This window comes from Chamaea fasciata, unplaced genomic scaffold, assembly GCF_029207755.1.
Source record: "Chamaea fasciata isolate MVZ Bird 193981 ecotype frontalis unplaced genomic scaffold, bChaFas1.0.hap1 SCAF_3, whole genome shotgun sequence".
Classification (NCBI taxonomy): Eukaryota; Metazoa; Chordata; class Aves; order Passeriformes; family Sylviidae; genus Chamaea; species Chamaea fasciata.
This window is the reverse complement of record NW_027094088.1, coordinates 46,388,965-46,411,284: the sequence shown is the minus strand read 5'-3', so window position 1 is coordinate 46,411,284 and position 22,320 is coordinate 46,388,965. Positions and strand designations below refer to the sequence as shown.

The following is a 22,320-nucleotide window of genomic DNA, read 5'->3' as shown; positions in this document are numbered from 1 at the left end:
GAAATTCCCTACCAGTCTTCTGTAACATCACCAAGCTTAAATTATTTTCCACAGACTACATGGAATGTTGTTACGGTTTGATGATTTACAACAGAAAGTAGTGCAAGTTCTTTTAGCTATGAAGACAGCTATTATCATTCAGAAACAAGCTTTCCCTGCTTATGGTTTCAGCTAGCCAGTTGTGTATGACATCAGCATCCATACCAGCAGAATTAGTTAGGAAGCAGTGCATGGAAATGTACAGGGTTTCAAACATCATTTGCCTATAGCTGCTGTACAAGCAACTGTTTTAGTCACAACATAAAACGCAAATTTTCTTGGTCAAGAATTACAAAAACAAAACATTTGAGAGGCTTCCTCTGAAATCGAAATTTCTTTTTCCTTCTGTCAAATGGTGGTAGTATCTCACCAAAAAAAGTTACACACTCTCAATTTATTCTTCAAATCAAATTAAAATCTTACTTTTGGCACAGCAGAGAGCATATTAGATGTTGCCTAGTATTCTACATGTCTGCCCTGTCTGATGTCTGGATAAACACACCAGGGATTTCATTGTATTAAGGCACGTTAAGCCTTTCACCAAATATTCTGAAGTTAGAGTACTAAGGAGCTACAGATGCTAAGAAAATGATGTAATGATCTTGTGACACCACGTTGTAAGTGTGGTGGGATTATGAAAATAACACAAGATTTTTGGCTAGGTACATGACAGATGACACAGATTTACTAATTCAAATCACAATACTGTGATAGCTGAGCGCAGATGGATGCCTGTATATGGTTTAAGTTCCGTCTTATTTCACACTCCAAAGCATTTCTCAAAAGCTGGTATTAATTCAAGGAAATAAAGGCTGGAAAAACAAAAACCACCGAAATGCCCATGTACACAGAAAACCAAAATACATACATTAAAAGAAAAAAGGCCCTAAAAGTCATTTGGAACCATATATGTATATTTATTACAGTTTCACGACTAGTTTTGGCCTACTGAGGACTTTAAGATTATGGGAGGTAGTCGATATTGTGTCTAGGTAGCAAAAGCAACTGCAACTTTACTAAAAACAGAAGACACATTACACTGAAACAGGACCGAACACCCATTGCTTGGGGAGGTTTCATGTGAAACAGAACAACAACAGAAATTAACCTGGTCTTTAATTGCCTGTGGACAATAAAACAGGAGAAAGACAAGAAAGCACTAAGTAGGAGAAATGCCGGTACTCATAAAGTGACAGGTACAGGAACACCAACATACTGACTGCAGCATGGGCAGCAGTGGGCACTCAGACTAAGCAACACACCGTAATTTCCCCGGCACTATTTCTTACCCTCCCCTATCATGGATGATGCATGGACACAGCGAACAACCCGCTCTACCAGCTTCGCATCATGCTTTCTCGTCCTTACACTCGGCGCTACCGTTTAAAGGAGCTATTTTCCCTGCGTGCGGACCGTGCCGAGAGGCAGCGCCGTGCCCGGCCGGGCGCCTCCCGGGCGCTGGGGCAGCGGCTCCGCTCGGCCGGGCCGGCGGCTCCCGGGAAGGGCGGCGGAGCTCCCGGCAGCAGCGCGGGCCGCTGTTGCCACCTGCTGCCGCAGCGGGGACCGGCCCGGGCCCGGCCGGGCAGGCGGCGATCCCCGGCTCCGGCCGGAGCAGCGATGCGTGTGTGAAGGGCCGCCACCGCCCCGCCCGGGGAGGAGCGGGCGTGAGCCAGGGAGGCCCGGCAGAGGTAAGCCGAGCTCAACGGGGAAGGGTGAGGCTGTGCGAATGGTGGGTGTCCCTAGAATCATCTAGCATCTGCAAGGGGAAGATTTGTATTGACTGGTGGATGTAATGGGTGTTCCGAGTGGGACAGGAGGACGATAACCAGCGTGACGCTAACAGTGGAAGGCTGTACGTGGTGCCATAAAGGGTTACAGCAGAAGAGAGGCAGCGAATTCTGAAGGGAGCATCAGCCGGGTAAGATAAACCAATTGGGTGTAAAAGATCTACGGCGTTGCCTGTGGAGGAAGTTCACGCCTAAATAAGAACACCACAATCAGTGCCCTCTTAGAGACCACGCAACCAGCGTCTTAATAATGACTCCTGAACGGTGTTTTACTCTTTATGTGTAAGCCAGTATGCCGCATAGAAAACATACTAGCATAAGGTTGAATTTGTTAACCATATTGCTTGAGCCACCATTTGGGTCTAAGTTTTACGGCATCGGAGTTATTGCTCAAAGCGGCTACACAGATTTATTAAAAGAGGAGAAGTAACACTTGATGTACTTAATAAAGTACAAAGCAGTTGGAGACACCAAACCAGCCTTTAACAAAATTTCTCCATAGGATGAGGGAATAAGATTTTTTAGGAGTAACACCATAAATTTAGATTTTGCAGCCAGAAATTAGCCTTAATTGAGATGATAGTTGAAAGCCTAAAAAAAGGTTGAGGGTCAGAAGAAAGCCCAAAGACACTTCATTAGAGCCACGGAGAAAATTAGTCAACTGATAAATTTAAATGCACCCTTTTCCCTCCCTTGTCTTTTCACATCCCCAGTATTCCTACTCCTCAAAATCACATATTTGATTAAGTATAAGAGCATGGGGGACACCTGTAAATAAAAGATACTCTTCAAAAGGGGAAATCAGCCAAAGAAAACAAAAAGCAAAGTCTTGGAAGTTCAATGTAAATTGGACAGGAACAAAAAGATCTAAACCCAACTTGCCAAATGCATAAAGCTAGTAATAAAACTGCTTTCAAACACATCACATGTATGAAGCCTGACAGGAAACAGCTGGGCATGCAGATAATCTGGCTGTAAAAAGAGCACAAAAAAAAAATTCAGAAAAGGTTAAACAAAGTATTTGTGTAAGGATTCACAACCACAGAAAAGGTCAAAGAGGTTCTCAGACAAGTTCTGTACTTCTCAAGTGATATGTTTTGGGCACTGTCTCAAATTGAACAAGCTTCAGAACATACAAATGAAAATTTTAAGAGGATTCCTCAGATGATACTGGAAACTACAAACCAGTCAATCTGATTTTTAGCCTGGAAAATGCCTATGAATTATACAGAAGAACATTTTTTTTAAAGAACATACTGCTAAACCAATGTAATGAGAAAGCAAGGTAACACAATTTGTAGTAGGCACTCACGAGCAACAAATTAAGTAGTATGCTTTAATGGCATGTCCACAAAGGCCCAGGTAAGAATGCTCAGATTAATACTGAATTTGCAAAAGGCTCCTCACTATCCTTACCTAAGGTTTCGGAAAAAAAATTATACTGTCGTGGTATAAGAGGAAACATCTACTTGGATTAGAAGCACCCAAACCAACAAACCAAAAAAACAAAACCTGCTCAAAACCCCAGAAAATCAATTACCAAAAAGAACGATTAGTTTTCAAAGTAGAAATTTGCTGCAAAGAAGCCTTACTAGGACCTCTACAGGTTACTGTTCTGTTTACTGAACATGAGGCGTCAATGTTCTCAGCTAGTAACACCACTTAAAAGTTGACCACAAACATATAAAAGGACCTCTCAAATATTCAGTGTCAATACATGCAAAGTAGATGGGAAAAAAAGAACTCAGACTGTAAAAGTCCTGTGATGCATACAAAATTAGCAACTGCTACCCCCAGTAGCAAGAAAAAAGACACAGTTTTGTTTTTTTTTTTTAAATAGTTCTCTGAAAGCCTAAGCCCAAAAATTAGCAGCAGTGAAGGGCAAACAAAATATCAGCAACAATACAGAAGAAACAGAGCCTAGAAGAAGATGATGTGACATCTTGGCACAGGCATGTGGTGCACAAAGATCTTGAAAGCAGCATGCAGAGCTAGACAGCCACCTCATAGGCGGAGAGAAGAAAGAATCATGGACTGTAGACTGGTGACAGGGAAAAAGCAAAAGAACAGATAACGTGCATGAAAGCTGTTCCAAATAAACTTTTCAGTTTGAAGTGAACTGCTGCAATAAGAGATCTACAAAAATTACATTATGAGCAGTCAGTGCCACTCACCTTAGCTTTTTATATTATGATTATCTACAGAGATCAGGTACAAAGCTAGAGATCTCCACTTGGTCAAATATAACATAGTTTTAGTTGATTTTTTTAAAAAGGACAGATAAAAATACAGTTATAGGTACACTGAATGTAAAAAAAAAGTTTTACCTATTTTCTTGCAATGATACTAAATCCCCATTTTAACTGCCTTGTATTTAAATTGTTAGTAGCTATGTATACATGGCATTAATCTTTGAATGCAAATGTTTTGTATGTATAAATGTATTCAAATCTAACAGGAAAAATCACAAACTGCTGTGGCAAAAATCATTTTCTTTCAAACCTTTTGATTTAATGAAAAAATATGTAACTGTTATTGGAAGTTCTTAATTAATGTGGATTTCTTAATTTGAGTAATGCTAGAACACCTATGCAATTCAGCAATGTGTAAGAGTATGACCAGTGGAAAGTACTTCTGCTATAAAAGAGACACAAGGTGCTTTTTTTCTCTCTCCTGCCACCAAATTTTTACATGGTACTAATGCTAATAGCACACATTTTGTTGCTTTTAAGCTAAGAATTTTCTATAAATCCCTTTTCTGTGTGAGTTCACAGTACACAAATGAGAAATAACAGTACTGTTTTTTTTTTCTTTTGGGAGAAAAGAACGTTCCTGAAAGTTTTCTCTAACTTTTAAAGTTTGCTCAGACTTGCAAGAAAAAACCATGGTTTCAACTGAAACAACAGACAGACAATGTAGTTACATTTTCTTACAAAACTTTGCTATTAAATTACATTCATATGTTCTTAACAACAACAAAAATCTTTAATTATCCAAACTGTCCAATGTGGCAGTAATTAGGCTCTGCTGATTCAAATATGAAGAAAACTCAATATTATTTTCCTCATTTAAAACCCTAAACTCGTGTCCTTTAAAATGCATTTTGCGTTATTGAAAAAAATGTATAATTCTATAAATTTGTTAAGTGTAAATTGCAAAGAGGTATATGACATAAAACATTCAGTTTCTTTCTTGGTGATACTACTACTTCTGCCCTTCATTATCTTGATGGATTATACATACATTACAAGAAAATTTGAATTGAAGTGGTATTTTTCCATTAACAACTGTGGCTATTGCTTTATTGACCTCTGGTCACTGTAAACTAAGATTCAGAAAATCTTTCAGAATATAGAAAGAGGACTAGAGGCATGGTTTAATTACTCAGGACTGGCTTTCAGGACCTTTGCCCAAAGCTCAGGGCTTTATGCTACATCCATTGGTAACTCCAAGGACCTCCATCTCCAGCTCTCTCCAAGGACCTTTGCTGTCCTTCCTCCCTAACTGTGTCTGACAGGAGTGGCCAGACAAGGGCTCCAAAATCACTGCTCAATACAGAACACTGTGGGCATAATAATGTCAGCATCAAAGCAATACATATGTGTGACACTCTAATTTAACTCTAGCCTGTATTCTATAAAAAGTAATTTTGTATTCCATTATTTTCCTTCCCAATAATTTCCCAATAGGAGCTTGTAAAGTAATTATAAGTGAATAAAACATGTAAGAATGCAATCTAACAGCAGGCAGAATGTAATGAATATGGTAGTGTAAAGTCAAGAAGAAATAGAGGAGTAAGACTTAGAATTGTGGTGTGAAGTTTTGAGGAAGTGCTAGTACGCGAGACAAAAAACTGCTGAATCAAGCCAGTCTTTACTTGGGTGTGTCTCTGAAGAATCTAAATAGGTGTTGGAAGGGCTTTCAGAGGGGAAGTTTAAACCATAATCTTTCAGGGTTTGGGGTGTTTGCACGCACAATATTTGATTAGGAAAAAAAGAGAAATATTTAAAGAATTTCAATTCTCTACTAGTACATCAGAAGTAACAGGTAAAGTTTCAGACTTTGTAATTAACCTGCACTGATTACAATCACTTTATTTATCATTAATTTAATAAAGAAATATAGACTTGTCACCTAACAGAAAAAAAGTCTGCATATCTTCCTACAGCAAACATTTCCCCCCATAACCTAAATGGATAGAATAACAATTTTGGGCAGCAGGTTTACTTACACTTTCTAGTGTAACAGTGGCCAGATAACTTGATCCAATTATGTATTGTTTTGTCTTCATAACTTGTTTAATCAGTAAGATGTCTTTTAGGAAGGTACTGAAATATTTGTGAAGAATGGGTACTCTAAGTTTCAAATGATTTTGCTTCTGCATGCACATTGTTGCCAGGATAAATAATGCTCAGATCACCTCTGGACTCAGTAAAATAAACTAATCCTGAGTCTTATTTTCCAGATGTTCAGTCATTCTTTCCTGATTGCTTTCCATTTAGAGCATCTCTTGGATCCAGACTACGTGATAGTTCAATACATGAATAATTCCTGCTCAGAGCATTGAAATACTGCAGTGTAAGGGACATTTTATCATCCTTCTCCATTGAAATAATTTAGTTAAACCATTGACAAAGTCTCTCCTTGCTCATCATTTTTACATGTCATCATGAGTGGTCAAGTAAGAAAACAAATCCAAGATTTTCTCTTGTTCTTTTGTCACTAATAGTCAAATACTAAAGAATAAACTTTTTTTTTTCTTACTAACGTATAAAGTATGTTCACTTCCTGCACATCTGTCTTGAATTCAGGGCAGAAGATATGTTTGTTGTTCAAAGTTGTACTGCTGTTAGCAGAACAAACTCTGCTGCAGATAAACCTTCCAGTAAAATAATCTCAAGTCCAGATTACAAGGTTGGTTTTTACCAGCTGTTAGGTGAATCTTCCCTTTCTGTAATTGTTTTCCTATTTCATTCTTTTTTGAGGCCTATAATAGGCAGTGTCTTGGCCTTCCCTTTCTTTTCCCCCCTTCAGATATCAGAGTGGGACAGGTAGTTCTCTCAAATTCTGAAGACTACCAGTGTCTCAGAGAGGGAGGAACAATTACTTATCAAATGAGGAAAATGAGAAGTCATCCAAAATTCGGAGGCAGAAATCTCCAAGCTGCTTCCAACAGAGCCAGGGCAACCACAAGGTGCTATGCTAAATTTTACAGAAAAATAGTTAAGAGTGTTATAGCAACACAGGCCTTGGCGTGACAAACCTGGTTGAGAGAAACTTAATGAATTGCAGAAGATAGCAGACAACTTCAGAAGACAAAGAACTGCATATGCCATTTTTGGGAAAATTTTGCTTTCAACATTTACAAGGCATGCTTAGTTTTAAGACAATTTTCGTGTTCCAAGGAATAATTTCCATATATGAAATAAATACTAGATTAAAATCTCACTGTGTAATAGTGAGATTTGATATTTAGCTACACAGAATACCAATTTTACCTTTTTTCCTGACTGACATCTTCAGTTTAATTTTTTCCTTCTCTTTTGTACCCACACAGAAGAACTTTTTGCTATTATTACAGCACTTACTACAGTTGTAAACACAGAGGAAGATACACTGGTTCTTTATAAATAAGGAGACTGGGGAAGGCACTGACAAACTTATTATCTGCACCATGGCTGCATTTTCAAACAGTTGTTATATTTCATATGCTGACAGACAACTTGAACAAAGATACCTTATTTACAAAACACAGTCCCTAAATGCAGACACAGGCTTAATGTGTAATTATATTTTGATATATAGGATGTTCATCATTGGTAATTCTATGCAGTTACTCCAGAATCTTGTTGTAGCTCTAATCTGAGCACACTTTGCATCTCTGAAATGTTAGGAAAACCCCCCAAAATATTGATGTCAAACCCCAAGACTTTTATCTATGAAGAAAATTTGAATTATAAAGGAAAAAGAGGTAAGAAGTGCTTGTTTGGCATTTCTCAAGTTTTGGCCACACCATGCAGCCAAATACAGCAATATTTCCAGTGGGAACATAATACTGGATAAAGGATATTTGCGGTGTAGTGAAAATACAAAAGCAAGCAAAATGCCTGGATAAAGTGTTTTGCATAGTTGATAGATGATTGCAAAAAACCCAGGCATCAATAAGACTTTGCATGAAATCAGAGAAACCACGAGTACTCATTTTTGTACTAATAACAGAGAAAGGGCACTGCAACCAGAGAGACCCACATTTCTTAAAGTATTTAAGAAATACTTCAACAAGTGCCTGGTCTGCATAAAGTAGATGGGAGTTCTGTTAGCAATTAGAATTTACTAAAAAAATCCCCACAACAACAAAAATTAACCTAGCAAACTTTGAAGCACTACTAGAAAGACACACTAGAGTTCAGAACAATTGTGCTCTGATTATTACAACTACTCCTTCCACACTGTAAAAATATATTAAAATCAGACAGGCTCTGGGCATTTGTCTTACTAAACCTGTTTCCAAAGCTGGAAGCAGATAAATGCAATTCTACAAGCAGAGACTTAACAACCATATAATAAAAAGATATATTTAAGATGTATTACAGTATACTGAGATCTTCTATTAAATGCCACACCTGATCAGATATGCAGACAATATTCTTGCAGACAGGATTTTATCATTCTTTTGTATCTTAAAAAGCAAATAAAACTACACCAAAAACACCAACCAAAGATCAAAAATTTTACAAGATATCAACATTTAACCAGGTCTCAAGCTATTTTAAGGTCTTTGTCTAAACACAATATGATTTAAAACTTGAAATCCTAAATTTATTAGGTGGATTAGTATCCAGCATAATTGTTTTCTCTTCTGTTCATGTAGAACTTCAACATTTTTGAAAAGCACCAGAAAAATACAACACAGTAAGTAGCATGCAAAACAAGAAACGGAATATCACTCAACACTGAAAGTTTCTCTGTCCTTCTAGATGCCTTTCTGAGGCCAGTAAAAAAAAAACCACACAACAACATTTCTGTGATTTGCATGAACACTGCATCCTAAAAGTATGCTTTATATTTGATATAGGGAATATTTACAAGGAAGCTATAAGTTGGCTAGTACCAAAATTGTCAGGAGGAGCATGGGGGAAAGTTTCATTTGACTGCATTCCTTATTTATGGAAAACAATTGCTTATATTGTACTGAGATATGTGTAAATTTACATGTCAGTGTACATCAAGCATGGAAAAACCTCAAGACCACTACTAAAACCCTGGACCAGGGGACAAAAAACACTGATCACATTTTTTACTGTATTCATTGTCATACAACTTAAATATTCATGTATAAAGATGCAAATGCATCAACTGACTCTTTTTGTTAATGCAGGTACTTGATCATTGTTTGAATTTTTGTCAGTACATTCTTGTTAGTATGTTCAAATTGCAGCAGAAAACCCTAAATGTTATAGCACTCAAAAGTATGTAAACCCTTTATTTTTAATTGGGAATTAACAACATAATAAAGGTAAAGCTAAATGCTTGGGGTTGTGATTCTATAATTTGTGCATAGGCTCTATGGTTAGATCACTCAGAGACTTCTGCATGGAGTGACTGATGCCAGAAATACTTCTCAGCAATATATCTATTTTCCTTGCCCCCACCATGTTAATTTATTTCTTGCTTCTCGCCACATTTTCTCCATGCCTATTTTATGTTCATTAAAAAAAAAAAAAGGAAAAAACCACAAAAACTTCTAGCACCAACCATCTTCATAAATTCCCCCACCAGAAAAAAAGTTCTCAAGTTTGTTCAATCACTTCTGCTCAGCAAGGGAATAAAAGAACTATTAAATTCCCTTTTGCAAAGACTTTTGGTTTTAGAAAACAGCTATTGAAAGAGGAATATACAAAATCTGCACACAGCTCTTAGATGATCATGTGTGCTTAATATTGTAATAGGATAAAGGTTAAGAATAATATTGTTTGACCCCTTCAACTACTGACATTCATGCCATGTTATTGTTAGTGTTGCATGTTAAGCAAGCAAATTTTCAATGAACTTGTGTTGGCTTTACCACAGACACAGATGTTAGGCGGACTCCTTTTTTCATAAGGTTCTCATTATTAACTGAAACCAAGTTGAATATTTGACTGAAGGAAAGGACCATATCATTGTTTTCAGATTTTGCTCTATGACTTAACTGAACTACATCTGCCAGCTTTGGAAATACCAAGTACTTCTTGGCGCCAGTACTGGCGCCTTGCTCTATGACTACCATCTTAAGCGCTTCAGCTTGAGGAAGTCTAGTAACCATCAAAACAGTTTTATAAAACCCTAAAACTGTGATTACGAGTTACTCACTAGCTGACGGAGTGCTCTCAAATTTGTTCTATTTGTGAATAATTTTGCAAAATAAGCAACTCATAGTAAACTGAATGCATGGCTGTAAATATGTAGCCTCGAAAGTTCACAAGATGTTTTTGTGATTTATGAAGTCTGTGTTATACTTGAAACCACATTTATTTAATAGATAGGCTGGCACTTCACAGGATAATTCAATATGCTTCAAATCTATCCAAAGCCTTTGGGAAACATAAGGGATGCTCTGAATATAAATGCAATTCCACTTTTCACCTTTTTGCACTACTGTCTCTTAGCATAAATGTGAAAAGTATTACACTCCCCTAAAAGATCTCGCTTTGGAAAAAATGCTGTTGGAGATGAAAGAACGCCACAGTTTGTGCTAACCCAAATATAGGAACTATTTTATAAAACAAATAAATTAAACATTATAATTCACTTTTCTGGATATGTCCCAAGGTTATCTGAATTAAAATAAACAAAACATCATTCTTTCTTCCTCAAAAAGACTAAAAATCAAAGCGTCTATATTGTAAACCACTAATACAGCTGATGCTAAAAGGGGAATATAAATGCCAGAACAAGCTATTTTCAGAAAAAATAGTGCAAAAAAGGCCTCATATTAATTTATTTTTACATCAACTGATATAAATATTTAGCATTTCCAAATAATTAATAATGTGATCTGAGAATAATCACTAGTTATTTCACTTACCATGCTGAATGTCCTTCATGTCTAAATGAAGGCTAGACATTAATATTCCAACAGCTTGGGATCTTTTGTTACTTAACAACTTGACTACCTGCCAAAAGAAACAGAAGTATTATTATATTATGGAGGATAATGTAAAAGACATTTTGCATTACTAATGACATAATAAAGAAACAGTTCTTTGTAGTCTATGTACATATCCAAAAATGAGCAAATTTATTATTTTTAAAGTTTGCTTCTGCTGTATAAATCCATTACAAGTGTACGTAACTTCACCACCTAGTTGAATTTAATCCTAAAAGAGTCACTACATAGGTTCCTCTAGTCTTCCTTCTACATTAGGATGCACACTTTACTTCACGCTGATGTTACTAAGTGTATGAAACGCGCTGTCAAATAAAAAAATTCCAACTGTGTCTATCTTGGAATTGCTTAGGTTTCCAAAACCACACAATGATTTCCATCTTTGATGTAAGTTAAAACTGTGAGAATTTGTATTTTATTTGAATGTTTGACGTAGTAGGCGCCAATATGAATTTTATTTTAAAATCAAAATAACCACGTACACATTGGGGTTTTCTTTGATCACTTTAAGGATTATAAAAGGTCAGAAAGCTTTTTTGTTTTCAAAATAGAAAAAAAAATCCAAAATCAAGCCATCAAAATTACTTGCTTTAGGGGGTTAAAATCAGTGATTAAAATAGACTTTCATACATGTTGGTTTTGCAAGAATAAAAGCAGCACGTGATAAGATTATCTTGCATAGGGCTCTAAGTTGTTTGAATTCAACTTGATGATGTAAATTTTATATCACTGTTAGTAGAAACAAGTAATGCCAGAGAAGGACTCTTATCTGTAGAACGACATGATTCTAGATGAAATAATTTTCAATGCTGGGATTCAACCATTGCATAGAAGGAGGAGGTTAATATTTAATCTACATAGGTTGCTGAGTTTTACACTGTACTAAATGCACTGATGAAAACCTTTGTGAGTCATTTGGAGGAAAAAAGAAAAGACAGAACAATTAAAACTGTTAGTTCATGTTGGGAAGCATATATATATTTTTTTAAGTTACACTGCTACTGTTGTAGCACCAAGAGGCTGTACTATCCACAACCACACTGGAAACATTATTTTAGAATTAATTAATTAATAGAAAAGAGATTAGAAAAAGTAGAATTAAGTTATCCAGAGTAAAGAATTTCATGATCCAATTCACATCTTAAAAATCAAAAAAAATACCCAGAAGATGTTTGCCCTGTGATTCCCTCATTCATTGCCAACTTTGATTCACTTACATTTTCAGATACAGGTCTATACACTGATGTTTGAACAGAAGAAGAGAAGGAAAGCCTGACTCTGAACTCTGCCACTGGAACTATGTAGGAAAGGAAATTTGAGAAACTCACTGTACTTACAGTATAGTTTTTCTGAGGATGTGGTTGGCCGGCCAACTGTTTAATTTTATTTTTTCCCTTCTTAAATCTTCATAACCATTGATTATGAAGATATTTCATCCTCCTGTTCTCACAGATGCCAAACTAGCTGCAGTGGAGTGAAAATACAGCTGTTGAAGCCCTGAAGATAAGGGGCTAATGTCTATGTCTCAGACGTGAACAGCCAGACTGCTGTATGGCCAACCAAGGATCCTTGGTAATAACATGCTCTGAGAAATAACAGGATGTGGCTGGAGAACGGGGCCTTATGGGGGCAGGGCAGCAATTTTCTGGGGCAGAAATCCTTGGTCTGGGTCCTGGAGATACTCACGGCATAATACAGTGCACATGCAAGAATGAGGGTGAGAAAAAGTATTGTTGACCAAAAGCTAACCCAGTAGAGAGGGATCAAGACACCAGAGACCCCCCCAAAGCCCTACAATCCATTTTCAGAAAGGTGTAGAGGAATGTACAGTGCATGATAACTGAGCTGCATAAAAAGCAAGAAACCTATCTATAAATAGGTACCCCCATGCAGCTCAGGTATACATGCTCCAGGACTCTGGACATCCCATTAGCTAGAATGACACTGAAGCAAGGACTAGTGATCTTCCTCCCTCCCCCTCTCCCAATTTTTCTTACTCTATCTCTTTATTCAAACCCCACCACACTGTGTGCTTATACTGGAAAGTATGGGAATAACATATCAATTTCCATGACAACTGTATAATTTGCTAATAAAACTTTGTAAGCTTTTACAGACCTTCTGAATTTTGTAATTTCTTTTTGACCATGAGCATCTGCACACCTGTGTATTCCCTTCCCTTTTGGGGTGGATGCCTCAACAGCAAAAATACTGCTCATTAACCAAAAATTTTAACAAGTATGTCCTAACTGATGTTTGCAAGGTTAAAGACCTAAATTCAAGGCATGGCTACTGACATCACCTGTCAAAAATTAGCAAGAAATTCCTATGTAACTTTTAATCCATTTAATATACTATTAGGAAATTAAAATTGAATTCAAATGGACTGAAATAAGATAGAATAGTAAGATTTTCCTGAATTTAAATGTCAAACTAATGTAATTCAGAAAAATACAATTAAGATAACCTGCACTAGTCTTTTAATGGGCTATAATCACTCTAAATATTTTAGGTGAAACAAAAATTTCTTTCGAGCCTGGAACTGAGATAAAGGTGGGTCAATACGAGATTTTCTTCTTATAAAGAGAAGCTGTTACCAATTTATTTCTTTGCAGCTACAAAAGGATAGCAAAATAAAGTAGATCTTGGGTAGCAAGGTATAGACCAAATCTTTCTAACAATTAAGTTGCAATCTGTAATAGCAACCAAACAAGTGTCTTGCATTCTATTAAAAAAAAAAAATTGAGTACAAAATTTCAAAAAGAACAGAATTGCTTCAATTGATGTTGCTACCAAACCATACTTACAGGAAAGGTGACACAACAAAAGAAACAATACATTTGTATATGCAGTACATACGTATGCTACATTAAAAAAAAGTTCAAACACTTCACCTTAAAGTTGTGTATTCCAACAACATTGAAAAGAATGAATTTGGTAAAAGAGGATGTTGGGGGAACTGTTCATTTCAGCTCCTATCATTATTGCTCAAGTCCGAAACGTCTTGTGTTAGCAGCATAACTAACTTGATGGTGTCAGCATATAGTGGGAGTTCTTTGTTGCCTTTATTTTGAACTAGAAAATCATCCCAAAGCTGACAAAGTGAATTAAAAATCAAATGCAGACTCATGACAAAAGTACTATCAGAAAACAACAATAGTCACACAAGAGGCAAGAGCTCATCTAAAGTAAGCTTGTAGCTTTCCTGTCCCTCCGATGCTGCAAAAATGGAGTAGAAATGGAACTGATGCAGGATACCATCTTATCCAGGAGTAAAACAAAACAAGAAAATCGAGAGTAAAATAGCTTTGTGATGTGTTCTTCCACAAAAAAGAAAAAAAAAATTACAACTGCATTTAGGTGTGAACCTACCTAGAACCAACTTGACCTTTCCAAAGGAAGCGGAACTAACCTGTTCCCTCTTGGGGGCCCAAAGAACAGGGATGAGATGGAGTCTGTTGGGAATCTCCCACTTCTAATTCACCCATGTACTATTATATTTGTTTCAGATTGTGAAATCACAGTTTCTATCTTCCATCAGAATTCTAAAGCTCAGAGAGCTACTAAGATCAGGCTTACAGATACAACAAGGGGATCAACACTGGAGGAAAAAAAAGAAACAAGTAAATTAACTAGGTTGTTGTCATACAGGCTAGAACGTGATTCCTGTCCAGGGAGCAGGACCAAACTTTGTGACCTAGTAGATCCTTTCAAATCCTGGCTTAAAAGTTAGCAGGAAAAAAAAAAGCTGCTTTTTCTGAAAGTGAGCTGATAGTCAGAAGAGTAGTTAATTGCTGAGTGCCACATCTTGACCGTGATTAGAAGCAAAACAAAACAGTAAAACCACTGTCCACATGAAGAATAAGTTATCTTTGCTGCCAGAATTCTGAACCATGATGATATCAAAAGCGTGACAAGGAGCATGACTGTCAGGTGAATGGGTGCAGAACCGCAATAGATACAGCAGTTTCACATAGCAGCTACCAACTTTCTCTAGTTTTACTAAAAATGTAGGGTTTGTGTCAGTTTTTATACTAATCTCTATTATGCAGTCATTCCCATTTCAGTCAATTGCATGAATACTAGAGTTTCCTCCAATAGAATGGATTTAACAATACAACACTAATTCAGAAAACATGAATATTAGCATAAATGCCTAAAGCAATTCCCACATTTAAAAGTAAAACAATAAAATAAATCAGCTGCATAGTCTGGGCCTACAGGCTACAGACAAGTGACGCCATTTAAAGGCAGAACAACAAAAGTTCGATAAATCCAATCTCTACAAGATCTAAAGCCTCAGACACAATACACAGTTCCTTTTTAGTCTGGATTCTGGAACTCTGCTTTAAACAAATTAAAAAAAAAATAAATAAAAAAGGAAGCTAGCGATATTATCTGCAGCCTGAAGTCTAGGACAAACTTTCTAATTCTTGAGTGGTCCTCATTGTTGAGCAGCAAACAAACTACATGCCAAATTTGTTCCTGATTGTTTAACACAAGCAAAAACATTCAAAGAGATATTTAGTTGAAAGGTAATGCAAGACACATGTTTGATGAGAACCCCTAAGCAAAAATATGAGGATTCCTTTTCCCCAGAATAATATTTAGTTAATGCATGGAATTTTTCAATGATTCTTGCTTTCTGTTTCTGATTTTGAGCATTTAGAAAAATTATCCCAAAGTTTGCACTGGTTAAGAAAAAACTACTGTACATTACACAAAGTCACATGCAGGAAACACCACTTTACAAAGACCTGTTGCTCATACATGTGGCAGGGAAGAGGCAGAAACAACAAAGTTCCAAATAAAATGTTAAGAGACAGGATCAGGGCAGTAATGCAGTCACCTTCTCACCAGGCATTGTGACAGTCTTCTGCAGATTCAAGTGTATTCCAAGTGTAAAATGGGCAATCACAGATGTGGACCCATCATATCTTTCCCATGTATACCCTTCTTATAGGTATAACGGAATAATATACTCTTACAGGTGGGGGTTTATGTGTGCTGTTAGTTAACCTTTTGTTTGCCTTTTTTTGAAAGTGAATTCAGGAGTAACTTCTGGCTAGTAATGGCAACTGTGAGAATGAAAACAGGGACTACTTCAAGTAGTGTGGTCACTTTCTTGTTGGAGATCAAAAACTTTTCCATAATATCTACAAAAAAAAAAAAAGGCAAAAAAAACCCCCCTAACCCCCCAAAATCAACATGCAGTCTTACAATGTATGTGTGCTGATGGCATGTAACAATTTAACTGAACTCACCCAGCATCAATAACAAAAGTATAATTTTCAGTGTGTCTCTGTCTCCTATACTAACCAAAATGGAAAATCCCCTCTGGAAACAAGCTAGCTTCTTTACCCACTAAGAATTCCATAATCTGTATCTTTCTCATACAATTTTAGATGCAAGTTATTGACATGTTATGCAAATTAGTGAAGTCAAGCAGCCATGTCTGAAACTTTATGCTTGAGGGTAGCGATGAAACATAATATTTACTTTTCGTACATTTTCTCTATTACCCTGTTGTGTTATTTCATAAATAAAGCTTTTACTAATATGGATGAGAAACAATTCATGTCTTTTTGTGCTGTTTTAGCACTAAAATGGCACTGTTTGACATTGACATCATAAAACTATTACTGTAGGAATAATCTTTTACTAAGAGGTTGCAGCCCCAGTTAATAATTTATGACATCAGGTGAAAAAAAATACTTGAATTGCTTAAATTCAGTTAGAAACTAGTTAAGTTAGATAAGCATTGTGTTCCTCAATACAAGGTTGAGCAATATAAAATGTCCTTTCCTAAAAAACAGGGACCGCATTCTAACCACTCCAAGGACTGGAGTGGCATTTTATTTCCAGAAGTATTCTCTTCCCACAGCTTCTTTATGTCCAACTTAAAATTCAAATATCCTGAAATCATAATCTAAACTGTTTCATTGATATATCTTTTATGCACCTAAGGCTTCTGAAATTAAATGAAATTTTAGCAACCTACTGTTTCCATTCTAGGGTGGAAACAGTGTTTAAAATCTTAATGTCAATAGATTCATAGTGCACATAAGAAAATCTTTAATATTTTTTTCATTTACATGATAGATTATAAGCACATGGTCTGTGATTGAAAATTTCATTGCAGTTACTTCAATAATATTTTCCAAAATTACAGTTAGAGGATTACCAGTAAAGTTTCTAAAATGATGGTTCAAAAGTTAGGAAAGCAATCTGTGCAAGTCAGCTCAGTCCATTCTATGTCCTTATTATGCTGACTGATATCAAGGTTTTCTGATTATGTACCATTTTTCCACTGAACCTATTCAATATGCACTGGCCAATGTTTGCCATGCAATTATATTCTTAATATTGCATTTACCATCATTCTTGAGTATGTGGCCTTAATAATGAGACCATTTTCTTCCTGCTTTACTAATTAATTCATGTTTTAAGTGCTGCAACAACTGCTATAAAGTAATTTTTGACACAGGTAACAGCTTAATTTAATAATTAAGCTGTTCATTCCACGCAGATGACACGAGCTATGAAAAGGGTTCTATGAAAAAGACTACCCAGCCACACAATTAAAACTAGTATTGTAACCACATGGTACAGCTGAACAAGAGACAAGAGTTTTACCCTCTGCTGGGGTCAAACAGCACAGATTTGATGAGACTGACAATTTGGTTTTAAGGATTATCCAGGTTAAAACCACCCCAGTCTCACAAAAAGTTTGAGTGAAATTACTTTCAGACAGAATAAGAGGTGGCACAGAATCACAGCTAATATGCTCTATATTTTCAGCTTTCAGATCTCCTCAGTTTTTCACTCCTTCCCCAGTTACTTTTAATCTTCCTTTGTCTCCCTCCTCTTGGCTCCAGTTTTCCAAACTACCAGTAAAAAGTCAGAAAAAAAAATCTTCAGGATTATACCTGAGGTCCCTTTTAAGCAACAGGAGCAGACCTATAACCTGTAGAGTGTCAAAATTCAAGACACCTTTTATACAACTAAAAAAAATATATATATAATAAAATTGCTCCATAATTCAAGTCTATGAAACTATGCGGACATGAGCAGAAACAGACCTTGTTTCCTTTCTTAACACTGGCAAAATGAAAAAGACACAAACTGGGGGTGGGGAGGGAACTCAACCCAACAAAACTTCCAGTCCAAAGAGCTAAATTTTGGTGATGCTATAATAGGGATTTCTAATGAAAGTCAGACCACTTTAATAGGTAGTAATGGCAGCCCCACCTACAATATAGCCTATAAAGTACTTTCTTTGAAGATTTAGTAGGCATTCTCGTTGAGTGAGCCTGCACACATTCACAGCAGCTGAGAATTTGATATATATGCATTAACAGAGCAAAATAAATCACAGTTTTTGCCATAGCACCAAATAAGATGTGGTAAGAATAAAATCAGCTGCATTCACAAATAAATAATGACACTTAAATCTTTCTCTTTCTTTAAAGTTCTGGAATGGATTTTAATGCAGCCTTCATTCAATGCTAGGTGTAACACTGATTTTTTTTAAAGCGTTTGAGATTTATATTGTATTGCAGATGATCATGCTGAGAAAACAATGACAACTGACAGCTGGGTAGGGTGAAATTAACTCATTAATTAACAAAAAACCCCCCAATCAACCCAGAGCAATGAGAATAATTTTACCACGTAAAAAGTGCTCACTATTCAGCAATAATTATATCATGCATATATATATATATATATATATATATACACACACACACACAACAAACATATGCGCACACTCTGGCTTAGAGAATGAAAGCCCTGTGTGCAGGACAGCAGCGTACTTCAATATCATTAATCTTTCACCCACTAAAACATCCCAAAACTATCAAATCTTTCTACAGATTAGCTAGAATTCTCCCTCCTGCCCTGTACAAAAATACATTTTTATTTCAGCTTGCAATAAAAAGTTTCATTAAAATCATATGTTTATACAGAGTACCAAATACTTTATACATTTGAAAGTTATCTGTACATTTTTTCATGACTACTATTTCCAGTCTAGCCAGTACTTTATATCCAAATCCTCTAAGGAATATATTTGCTCAGCAGACCCTGCCATCAACACAAGAAGCAAAAACCAACTGCCAGACAAGAGCTTTTCTGGTAAGCAGCAGAGTGAGAGTCTAGGTTCTGTTCTGTACAGTGCTTCTTCACAGTTCAACAGGTGACAAAACACATCTGCTTTTCATAGCATGTCCCTGTAAAAATCACTACAGAAACACCATTTGTAAGATCTTTACAACACCCATAACTATCATAGAAGCCATGTAAGTCAGCAACCACTTAAACAGCACCTGGTGCTCCCTGTAAAAAACATACTTGTGGAATTACAGCCATGCTTTCCGCAAATAATTATTTCTTCTCCTAAACATGGGTAGACTTCATTATCCAAGTGTTTACTGCAGTGTAAATTAAGAGAATTCTAAAAATGAAGTCCTGCATTCCAAATTGCTGAGAGAGTGTACGTGGAATATTTTGTGAAACTGTTCTATTTCAATTGTTTTATGGCAGTACTCTGAAAAGCCCTAACTGGATTCTCACACATGAGTATCTAACTTCGACATCTGCAATAAATGATAGCTCTAACTGTAGTTCTAATGAAAGCCTGTTTATCTGTTTAGTCAATCTTTTCTCCCCAGATACTACAATTCAACAAGCCAGACTTCTCTATTAGGCAATTTCGTTTTATTTTTGAGAGCAGTACATTTTTTTGGTTGTCAGAGGAAGAGAAACAGAATTATCTTCTGTGAATTAAGGTGGCTCACAGGAATGTTTTTCCTAGGTACAGCAACTACTTTGATTGCTTTAAACTTCTGTGTGGAAATTTCTGTCAGAAAAAACTTGTTCTTTTCAAAGAAGTTAACAACAATCAGTCATTTTAATTTAGCTTTTGCTACTTTTTTTTTTTTTTAATTTACTGACAACACCTAAATTTATGGCATTGCAAGGAGAATAAATATTTAGTATTAAATTCCACAGCTAATATTTATTCATAATCACTGTCTATCTTTAAGCTCTCTTCATATTACAGAGGTAAACAGTCATGCTTTCTACTCTGTTGAGAGATTTTCATCACCAAATGTTATGAAATATGCAGGGACACAGCATCACTTTTGCATTCCTTTTTTTACTTAAACAACTATGATAGTAATTAAGCTAAAAATAACCATTAAAATGGATTTTTCTAGAAGGAGGAAAGAGGAGCAAAGGTCTTACACTTTGGAGATTTAATGCAGGACAGCCAGATAGCAGCAGAAGCTTACATTTCCTCCCATCCCAGTTAGTACAGCTTGGTATGTGTGTTTGCACTATCCTTCCCATCCGTGCAGAGAAAGGTTTTATCCAGCACCTTGGGATAATCATCCTAACTTTATCAGCAATTCTGTTGCCTGCCACAAGTTTTGTTGTCAGCACAGCAAAGCACCTGACCAGAATGTGTCTATGGGGGGTAGGTCTCCAGAACCAAGAGGTGGAGAACTAACAGGTCATATTCAGATATAAGGTCTAGCAAGTAGAGATTTTAAAGTCCCACTTTAGATCCCACGTGGAATAAAGTCTTGTACAGCACTAACCTGCATGTCAAAAGGTGATGGAAAGAATTGCCTAGCTTTGAATTGAGTATAGGAACATGAAACCAAGATAAAACAAGAACTTGAACTGTTTTCTAGGAACCCACAAGAAGACCATCGCCCTCTCTGACCTGAAAGTTTAATTGAAAATTACTTAGCATACCACCACAATTTTATTTTTACACAGATACCAAGAAGATTATAGCCAAATAGTCATGTAAACATTCGGATTCAATTATTTTACTCTGGGGTTTAAATTGCTGCATTTTAAAGTACTCTTCCCATTTTTATTATATTGAACACCATTCTGTCTCAAGAAACTGGTTTGATTAATGTTGGATTTTTCCCAGCTGTGCTTGTCATTTATTGTCTGTATAAACTTCATATTCTTTATATACATAAACACAACACAAACTCAAAACCATTCTGATTGTTATAACACTAGGAATTAGATTCTGAAGCATAATTTTTCTCTGAAGTCATGGTACTTCACATGCAACTCATTATTTAATGTATAAAATCAATCAGAATAATATATATACTACTCCTTGCACATCTGTATTCAATTTCAAAGCATCATATATGCACCTAATTATTTTAATATTATTTTTGTTAAAGTGGATAAAGCAAAGATATTTTTAAGAAAATATATACTTGAAAAGTAATTCATAAAAAAAGCAATCTTCAGCCTTTAACGTGTACAGCTTTGAAGACCATCCCACATTCTCTCCTTTTCTTATTTTTCTATACTGTGTATTTATATATGGTAACAATTCCACACCAGACATAATTCATCTCAGATGCATGCAAAAATCTGTCTTTATGTAAAAAACAGCCTAGAAAAATTTTGAAATTAAATGAGTACTCACTTGCTTAGTCTTTGTTTTTGTAATGGTGTCCGAAATGGGTTTCTTCCTTTCTTTAACAGCTGTTTTAGAAAACAGTTCTTCAAACTCATGATAATCTATGGAAGGCTCTTCAATTTTTTCCCACACAAGTGAAGCACTAGAATCTCTAAAGTTAAGCAAAAGACCTATGTAGGGCAATGTCAAACTAAATAAGGTCATAAATGGAGGAATTAAAAAGATAAAATAGCAGCAATTTAAGTTGTTGCCTAAATTCTACTAGCAGCATTTTAATAAGAACTACTGTTGAGGCTTCCTCATACTTTGGAGTTTTCTTCTTTTTTCACATGTGATATTGTCAGGCTTATTTATATTCACCCATTCTACATGCATAGGAATAAAAGTAGGCTGTATATAGGCTATAAAATGTACAGACATGGACAGAAAGAGAAGTAGAAATAGACAGTTATTTACAGACCACCTGTGTGACAGCAGCAAGAACTTGGAAAGAAAGAATAAATTCATAATTAAATAACAGCAGGTGGGTTTTATAATTACTACTCAGAGATATAAGGACAATATTTATAAGGAAACTTTTTCATGACCAGTAGTGATCTTTTACAAACAAAAACCCCAAAAAAACATCAACAACTGAAACCAAGTCATATCAAAGTGAGGACTGTCAGAATTGCTGTCTGCAAATAAATTGCAGATTGAATCTGAGTCTGCTGAGTGTGCAGGGTGAAAAAAAAAAGGTATTTCTAAGTCACTGAAGAAAGGAAAGAGAAGAATAGAATGCATTCAGCATACATTCATCTAGAAGGTAGACACTACCAAAACTTTCAAGCTGCTCCAGAGACCAATGCTACTTGGAAATTTGAGGGCAATCGCAAATA

General features: G+C 36.0%; 1 protein-coding gene across 1 annotated transcript in view; it reads right to left on the bottom strand.

Annotated features, from left to right (window-relative positions):
- Positions 1-22,320, bottom strand: part of FMN2 (formin 2) — a 155,260-nt gene that overhangs the window by 77,921 nt on the left and 55,019 nt on the right. The window contains exons 7-8 of the mRNA XM_066178849.1: positions 21,449-21,593; positions 10,894-10,981 (exon numbers count right to left, since the gene is read on the bottom strand). Of these exons, the coding sequence (XP_066034946.1) occupies positions 10,894-10,981; positions 21,449-21,593 (233 nt within the window). The remainder of the gene's footprint in view (positions 1-10,893; positions 10,982-21,448; positions 21,594-22,320) is intronic.